This window comes from Danio aesculapii, chromosome 5 (assembly GCF_903798145.1).
Source record: "Danio aesculapii chromosome 5, fDanAes4.1, whole genome shotgun sequence".
Taxonomy (NCBI): Eukaryota; Metazoa; Chordata; class Actinopteri; order Cypriniformes; family Danionidae; genus Danio; species Danio aesculapii.
Genome location: NC_079439.1, coordinates 62881437 through 62891357, shown reverse-complemented (window position 1 = coordinate 62891357; position 9921 = coordinate 62881437). Strand labels below are relative to the sequence as shown.

At 35.6% G+C, this 9921-nt stretch overlaps 1 protein-coding gene across 1 annotated transcript in view; it reads right to left on the bottom strand.

Annotated features, from left to right (window-relative positions):
* Positions 1–8512, bottom strand: part of ehd2a (EH-domain containing 2a) — a 21847-nt gene extending 13335 nt beyond the window's left edge. Inside the window, exons 1-5 of the mRNA XM_056458647.1 lie at positions 8342–8512; positions 7608–7713; positions 6093–6343; positions 3407–3583; positions 3020–3117 (exon numbers count right to left, since the gene is read on the bottom strand). Coding sequence (XP_056314622.1) covers positions 3020–3117; positions 3407–3583; positions 6093–6316 — 499 coding nt within the window. The 5' untranslated portion in view covers positions 6317–6343; positions 7608–7713; positions 8342–8512. The remainder of the gene's footprint in view (positions 1–3019; positions 3118–3406; positions 3584–6092; positions 6344–7607; positions 7714–8341) is intronic.
* Between the last annotated feature and the right edge of the window lie 1409 nt (positions 8513–9921).

The following is a 9921-nucleotide window of genomic DNA, read 5'->3' as shown; positions in this document are numbered from 1 at the left end:
CTCTTTTAGATAATATAGAAGAGAAATTTGTTAACTAAATTTCCCAGATGCACATATACTTTTGGGTGGTGATTTTAATTTCATATAGATACAGTAACACAGTTGATACAGTAGAAGGCCTCCTGCGACCTGTAATAATACAAATATAAAGCAAAAAATGTTGATGCAAAGATTTGATCTAATTGATGCTCGAAGACTCAAGAATCATAAAAGAGCTTTTACTTGGTGTAACAACTTAAGATCTAAGCAGTCAAAATAGGTTTGTAGTTAGTCTACCGTATATTTGAAGGGAATCTAAGGGTTGATACCCCTTTAACTGATCAGAAGGCAATACAAATTCATATTAATCTTTCGCCAGTGTCCTCTACTAAAATATATAATTCTTTCTGGGAATTTAACAGCTCTGTACTGAAAGAGGATTTTGTAATTTTTAAAAGTAAAAGTGTTAATTCACTCCTTTCGGATAAAGGCTCAAACAGAACAGGCTTATGGTGAACAGTGGTAGTTCACTTGAAGTGGGCAAGTGATTTCAACACCATTTGCAAAATATTTCACTGTACAAATTCATATAAAAAGTTAAAATAATTGTATGCATGTTACTTATTTGTATAATCGAAAGTTATAATTGGCATGTGGTAATAATAAGATAATAATAATAAGAAGAACTACAAGAGAACAAAAACAGGCAAGACAAAACGCTAAGTAAGGATACAAGGCTAGGATACAAGACAAACTCACATGTAACAAAAGAACGAAATAAAAGAAATGCGAACATAGCACAATATATAGAACAAAGCACAGAAGAGACAGGTGAACACAATAAGGATAACAAGGTCTAAATAAGCAGGCGAGGTAACTGAAAACAAGGAGGAAAGACAAGAGGAGCACATGGCCAACACAAATTAAGGCAAAGCAATGTAAACAAGCACAGGACAAACAGGGAAACATTAAACACTGACAGAACAAACAAGACAATCAGGTCAGGACTATGACAATTATGTTTAGAAATGTGTTGGAAAAAAATCTTTCCGTTAAACAGAAATTGGGGGAAAAATATGGGGGGGGGGGGCTAATAATTCAGGAGGGATAATAATTATGACTTCAACTGTATATATATATATATATATATATATAAACATATATACATTGAAAAATATATTTGGCTAAATATTGTGAAAGAAAATAAATTGTTACATTAAATTTAAATCTTTATTTGATGTCTAAAAGGTCTAAACTAAAGCAAGCAACATAAAAAATTCCCCTGAACATATTTGAAAATATTCCCCATAAAATATTTTTTTAGATTGCAGTTCTTTTATATCATTGTTATTTTAAATAATGGAAACTTGCAATCTATTGCAAGTTTGTAAATGTATTTTCTTTACCGTAAAAAACATTCTGAAATATACTTCGGGATTTAAAGAATGACATAATTAAAAATCTATTTTTTAATCAATCCTTACAATTACAAATTGTTCAATTCAATTCATCTTTATTACTATAGCGCTTTTACAATGTAGATTGTGTCAAAGCAGCTTCACATAGAAGTTGAAGTTCAGTTTAGTTTAGTTCAGTGTGGTTTAATTTTCACTGCTGCTTAAAATTAACTGAGAGCAAATTCATTGATGCGCAGCTCCACAAGATCCAAACCAAGCAAGCCAGTGAATTAGTTAGCATATATACTGTATATTAGTTAGCATATATGTGTCACAATAGGGACGAATTGCAACAAACAATAAAAAATGACTAACCATCATATGTACCATCCACTAACTGACTTACAGAAGAGACTTTCTTCCAGGAAAGCTGTTCATGTTCAGGAGTAATGCTCCATTTAAACCTATTCCCTCCCTTATGTGTTTTAAAACCTCACTTTGGCGTTCCCCCTATAGTGTGAACTTATTGTACTGTAAAATGCACCAAAAGGCATTGCAGTCTTTTGAAAGTGACATCAGTGAGAAAATATTTGGCTCCACCTCAATACTTAACATACAAAGTATGACAGCAGGTCTGGGTTTCATTTTATGCTTTGCATGCATTTTGAACATTCATTTGTTGTTGTGATTCTCACATTTCAAAATGGGGTCACCGGGATCCAAGGGAGTGCTAAGGGATACATGTAAATGTTTGTATATAAAAAAAAGTACAAAATATATTTAAAATAAATCATATATAATTTTTTAACATTTATATAATATTTTCAGACAAATAAACATATAAGTACAGCAAAAATAATAATCAAAAATGTTTTATAATTATTAAATATTTAAAACAGATGACAATGATAGCATTGATTTATATAAAAAGTAAGGGAAAGCTGGTTAACTTTGGTCTTTTGGTGAATTTTTCATCTTACGAGTTTTAAATCTGCACCAAATCCATATTGTAGAATGTGTAAATAATATAATATTAAACATTTATATTAAATAAACATCCATTTTACATTTAAATCAGGCTTTAGAAACTGCTTCTACATTTTAGTATGGCATGAGTCTTTGGCATGAGGATGATCATCAATTTATTGTCTTATCTCTGGCTATTTACTGGCAAAACCAAATCAAATTTACAAAATTTTATAAATATCACTTTTCTAAAAAATAATAATAAATAAATAAAATAAATAGCAATAAAAGACATCATTAGCATTAAATAATTCATATGATAAAAATCTAAAACGTTAAAAGGTTTACTTTTGATCAATTCAAGCATTTTTGAAGGAGTTACATTTAAAAGTAGTTCCTTTAAAGTGTCTTTAGATAAAAATCGCTGTCTGATAACATTAAGAACAAGGCATTTCAAAAGCATATGTTTAACATTTTGCTTTCTGTTGCAATACTGACATTTTGGGAAAACTTCTCCTTTTAGTACTTATGTCCATAAGTGAGTCTCGTAAATGCGATACAGCATGTCTTGAGTTCCTACTACTGTCTGGATTTCAAAACGTACATTTTGTGAGCACTGATTGTAAAAGATTGAAAACCCCTGGCTTCCAGCATTGTTTATGATGTACACGGTGTACCTCTGTTCATTTTGCGTTTGGCCACTGACAGGATCCCTGGTGTGTCGATGATGCTGATGCTCTCTAGGACCCGATTGGGCAGATGTACACACTGGAATCTGAAAAACAACAGATGAGCATTGTTCATCACAGCATTCCAACTGTTTTATGCAAATTCAGTATTTTTCAAACTGACAGGACATGGTGTGAAATAACATCTACAGATGTTTTCTCAAAGGGATGCAGTCAGAGCCAAATAATGATGCATTAGCTGAGGTTTTCTTCTCCTGGCTTTGTCCATCGGAGTGATCTGTGCTGTTGGAGCGATTCTGACTGTTTCAACAGCGTTTCCCAGTGTGATCATTATTATTTCTTCTTGTTGCATCAATGCTTATATATTTCGCTCACCGATTGAGGAAAGTTGTTCCAAATGGGCCGAGTTTGCGGAAAGGCTTGTTGGGATCTACAGTTAAAGCATTGCCATGAATAATTCCCTCCATCTCTCCATGCATTATTGCTGTGAAACTGTCGGTTGTCGGTTCTGGGCCAACTCGGCTTCCAGGATACTCCTGTTCAAGAAGATACCTGCCGAACATAAGAAATATTTATCACACTCTAGAATATGTAAGGGATGATCAGCAGATAAGTAAGCCTAAAGTAAGGGATAAAGTACATCCAGGAGGTTAATCAGAATAAAGCATGACCGGCCTACAGCGGGTGGACTGGGACAGTACTTTTGCCCAGGACAGTTATTGAACATCAGGTCACTTGATTAAAGACCAAAGGTGGTGGTGGTGGGGGGGGGGGGGGGTGAAGAGCGGGTTGGGTGGCAGGGTGAAGTGTTTTGAGTGATCGTTTGGGTGATTGTAGGGGGTGTCAGGCCAGATTCATGGTGGCAGGCAAGATTGACCATTAGGCCACTAGGAAATGACCAGTCCGCCCCTGCCAGCTTATCAGCAGCCTGAAGCATGGGGCTGTTACATAAGAATGAAGAGCTATATTCTGCAAAAACAACTGAACTGTAATAGTTTATTAACTATTTAATTAAACAAAAGGTGACATCTGGGTACTATGAAACATCTTGACCAATTTTATACTTTTCTGTATATATAGGCCTATGCTTATTTGTCTCACTGCTGTTCTTGATTGTTTGGCGCCATGTTGCGACTGAATAATATTAATAAAAACAACAGTGTAGGCTGCATTCAATTGATTTTTCTGCTTTCTTTACATTTATTTAAAGAGTTAGTAAATTATTTCAGCCCAGATCAATGTTTTTTGTTTAATTGTTTAGTTTTGTGTCAAGTAGTAATTTAATAAATGGGATACTGTACATCCAGCTGGTTGTTTTGGCAGAATAAATCATTTAAGTCTTGCCTGATAAGTCTGTCTGGCTTTACTCCTTTATTCATTTGAGAACAACCAGCCTGAAGTAGACTACATTATCCCTGGCATAATCCCTTAAACAGACATAAGGTACCACTAGGTAATACTCTTTAGTGTCTCGAAGGATGAGTGCAGTGTCTTTACAGTGTGTTAAATAAAATACAACATACTGCTTAATTTGGTCTCAAAGTGTAAATTGCATTAAGCAGAGTTGATTATAGGAATTGATTTAAAACATAACACAGCTACTTTTTGTCCCTTAATTAGAAGCAACACAAGAGAAAGAAAACTATATATCAGATATCATTTATCAAGAACTAATATAGAAAAGTATACTAACACTTTCTTTTATGAATTCAAATGAATGTGTGAAGGATACACTCACTGGCCACTTTATTAGGTACACCTGTTTAACTGCTTGTTAACGCAAATTTCTAACCAGCCAATCACATGGCAGCAACTCAATGTATTTAGACTTGGTCAAGATGAACTGCTGAAGTTCAAACAGAGCATCTGAATGGGGATGAAAGGCAAATTAAGTGACTTTGAACATGGCAGACAGTCTTCAGTATTTCAGAAACTGCTGATCAATTGGAATTTTCACGCACAACCATCTCTAGGGTTACACACCGGGCCACGCCTGTTAGCCTATAACAGCAAACGAAGACTACAATTCGCACAGGCTCACCAAAATTGGAGAAATGTTGCCTGGTCTGACGAGTCTTGATTTCTGCTGTGACATTCGGATGGTAGGGTCGGAATTTAGCATCACCAATTAGAAAGCATGAATCCATCTTGCCTTATATCAGTGGTTCAGGCTGGTGGTGGTGATGTAATGGTGTGGGGGATATTTTCTTGGCACACTTTTGACCTATTAGTACCAATAATTGAGCATCATGTCAACGCCACAGCCTATCTGAGTATTGTTGCTGACCATGTCCATCCCTTTATGACCACAATGTACCCATCTTCTTCAAAGCGCGAATCATCTCAGATTATTTTCTTGAACATGAAAATGAGTTCACTGTACTCAAATGGCCTCCATAGTCACTAGATCCCAAACCAATAGAGCACCTTTGGGATGTGGTGGTATGGGAGATTCGCATCATGGATGTGCAGCCAACAATTCTGCAGCTGTATGATGCTATCATGTCAATTTGGACCAAAATCTCAGAGGAATATTTCCAGTACCTTGTTAAAGTTATGCCATGAATCATTAAGGCTGTTCTGAATGCAAAAAGGGAGCAAACTTGGTACTAGTAAGGTGTACCTAATAAAGTGTCTGGTGAGTGTATATCAAAAATGGCAAAAACTTGGTCTCACTATTATCAGTTGAATTATATTAGCAAAGTAAATGATTCATCCTATATTTTCATCTCAAAATTGACATAAAAGATACCACAGAACTTGTTAATCGTTTCACATTTCTATTTGTTTTAAATGAAATAAAAATGCATTTTAAATAATGTAGCTACTTACATCTAACCCTTTCTCTTATCACACCGTAAATATAATCTAACTTAAGAAAACAATAACTAAATAAACAAACAAAGCAGAATATAATAGAACTGAATAAAGTACAATACATTACAACAGAATGGGGATGAAGACATTATAACTTAGATGTACTGTAGATGTCAGATATATTTTAATTGAGTCAATATGCTTTTGTATAGCCAATTAATTATTCTTATTGTTAATTATTTACCTGATAAAAGTGGTCTTGCCTGTAGAGCACTGGCCCAACACCAGTATCATGGGTTTGTTGTCAAAGTCTGCATCTTCAAGGCTTGATGAGTGGAAATCGGAGAAACCATAGTACTTCTCCAGTGGGAGCAGTTTTTGCCGATAGAGGATTTTCAAAGTCTCGGTTACTGTATGAACCGCCTTCAGACATTTACCACCCCTGTTCTTCATTGCTTTGGCAGACATTGGGCAGAGGAGTTCTACAGAGATTTCCTAGATGTACAATAACACACAAGTATATGATTTTTTTAAATATATATATGGATGTATGTGCGTATGGATGGATGGATAGATGGATGAATCTGTGTATGGATGGATAAATGTGTGTATGGATGGATGGACAGATGAATGAATGTGTATCAGTGGATAGATGTATGTGTGTTTGGATCGATGGTTAGATAGATGGATGAATGTGTGTATGGATGTATTAATGTGTGTATGGTTGGATAGATGAATGAATGTGTGTATGGATGGATAGATGGATGAATGTGTGTATGGATAGATGGATGTATGAATGTGTGTATGGTTGGATAGATGAATGAATGTGTGTATGGATGGATAGATGGATAAATGTGTGTATGGATGGATGGATGGATGGATGGATGGATGAATGAGTGTATGGATGTATGAATGCGTGTATGGTTGGATAGATGGATGAATGTGTGTATGGAATGATAGATAAATGTTTGTATGGATGGATGGACATGAGGGATGGATATGTGTATGGATGGATGGATCGATAAATGTGTGTATGGTTAGTTGGATGGATGAATGAATGAATGGTTGGTTGGATGGATGAATGAATGAATGGTTGGTTGGATGGATGAATGTGTATAGATGGATGGATGGATGGATGGATGGATGGATGGATGGATGGATGGATGGATGGATGGATGGATGGATGGATGGATGGATGGATGGATGGATGGATGGATGGATGGATGGATGGATGGATGGATGGATGGATGGATGGATGGATGGATGGATGGATGGATGGATAGATAGATAGATAGATGAATGTGTGGATTGAACAATAGATCAATGCTTGGACGGATGAATGGGTGAATGTGTGGATGGATGGGCAGATGGATGAGTGGATGGGTGAATGTGTGTATACATGCATGCATGTATGGATGGATGTATGGACAGATGAATGGATGCATGGGTGGATGAATGGATGTATGTATAGGTATGGGCTGATGGATGGATGGAAGAATGTGCGGATGGATGTATGTATGTATGTATGGGTATGGGGTGATGGATAGATGGATGTGTGGATGTATGTATGGGTATGTGTAGATGCATGGATGGATGGGTGGGGGTGGATTTGTTATAGAATCTGAGAATATTTCAATCAATGCATATATTCATTAACTATTCATTTTCAATGAACAATGACAAAGTCAGAGGCACTTTAAATCTTATACTGCACACTCCCACAAATCAGATTTATCAGTCAAAATGAGGCTGCACTCACTTTGACGGTATTATTGAGCCAACAGATCTGCTCTTAATGGTTACTCCAGACACATCTAGAACAGAAGGGAGGAGGTCACACTTTCTCAGGACTCTCTCAGATTTGCCTGATGGGAAAAAGAAAACATGGAAGTCCAAGTGGGTGGAGTGAGACCCATGAAGCATACAGAGATGATAGTGTCATGACATCTGGCATCTGGAGCTCTGCCTCAGAACTCAAATTAATGTATTAGGATCCCATCAAAGAGTTTAAATGGACAATCCGCTCAGGGTGGACATGAGACTGTGGGGAATATTTCCTCTTACTTCATAACTGAGACAAGAACATATGCATACATTGTATTAGTAATGTTAGTAGATTTTTTTTTAATGCATAAATAATGCATAATGAGTTACACATAAATAAGGTCTTAGACAGCAGACTATGTTTTAAGATCACATTGGAAATACAATCTATCACTTTAAAGCAGAATTAGTACATTTATTTAGCAATAATGGGTATTACTCAACAGCTAATTAACAGATACATGTTGGAATTTCATGTTTTATCAACACTTTCAGCAAACATGATGAAATATATTCTATAAAACCTCTAAATAAATCTCACTGAACACTCTGCATTTTTGTATATTTAAACTGAATTTTTTTAATACAACTAGGAAAAAGTCCCCAACAGATCAAAACATTTTCCACAACACACATATATGTTAATTAATATTAATAAAAATATATTACCTGTTTAGGTCCAGCTGAGATTTCCTTCACTGATGCAACAACAGCTGTTCTTTACTCTACCACATCATTTATTCTTTCTTAGTAAAACCGCACACATTGCATGTTGATGCATTCCTTTCAGATATTATAACTAGTTTTTGAGGGTAGTGATGTACAGAAGTCCTTTTGCATGCAGATACTGAGTGCTGTGTGAAGCCAGATCTCCTCCTCTCAGTCAGAAACTGCAAATCTGTCAGCATCGTCAACCGTTTTCCACACCCATTGCACTGCGTCTCCACGTCTTTGGTTCCAAGAACTTATAAGGCAAATGACTTAGTAAACCAAATCATTATTTTGAGATTAACAACTAAAACATCATTCTGGAAATAAGATTAGTGAATGCAGTCAATTGTGTCATATGATCTTCCTGTTGGCTATTGGACAAAAGATTGTGTGGACAGCAGTGTGTTAATGCAGTAGCTCAGCACACTTATCATTTCTGTTACAAATTGATGTTGCTTTCAATTTTTTACTATAACCTAAACAAATCAGTGCTAACAAAGTGTGCTGTTGTTATGCACTCTGAAAAATCAAGATTCAAAAAAAGGGAGTTTTCGCAGCAGCCCTCCAAAAAGGCTATTTGGATTATTAAAATATTCTTATGCTATGAAAGAACAGAGATGAATGAACATATCTTTTGATCTCTAAATTCTCCTGTCATAGGGCCCAATTACATTTGTATTAAATACATTTTCTGTTTTACTGCTTTGTATCAATGTGAAAAGAGCTTTGCCAATAAACTGAACTGAATTAAATTAAACTGAACCCCCCAAATCATTATATGCATTCAAAACAGTGGAACATTAATAAATAGACCACATTTACAGGGCAAACCCACTCACGTTTTCAGGAAAAAACCCACACAGAAAAAACCTATATAAACATATATGTTTTAATATAAGAAAACGGCCAATTTTATATGTCACATATATTAAAAACCTACAGTATATCAAAACTTATATTAAAACATATGTTTATATAGCCTATAGGTTTTTTCTGTGTGGGTAAAGGTAGATCTGAATGGCATAGCTACAAAATAATAAGAAGAAAATAATACAACTGACCATTTACTCACTTTGCCTCATTGTAACCTTTATTTCATTTCTTTTTTTGAGAAAATTAAAAAGTCCAAGCTTCTGATCGATTGATTTGACAATTGTGCAACAAAAGCTGTGAAATGAACTACTGTACGAACGTTAAAAATGAACGTCAGACTGTTTTGCATGAGAAAAACACAACAGTTACACTACTACTAATATTCACCAAAAGGCCATTTAAACTAACCGTATCATAAGGTAGTATCAAATGTTTTATAGGATAATATGTTAAATTCAGGCACGTTGCCGTGGAGGAGGGGGTGGGGGGTGTTGGGTGGTTCAAAAGACCACGTGGTTCAAGATTCATTTTCTTTTTGACTTAGTCCCTTTATTAATCCGGGGTCGCCACAGCGGAACGAACCGCCAACTTGTCCAGCACATGTTTTACACAGCGGATGGCCTTCCAGCCGCAACCCATCTCTGGAGGAAACCCACGTGAAAGCA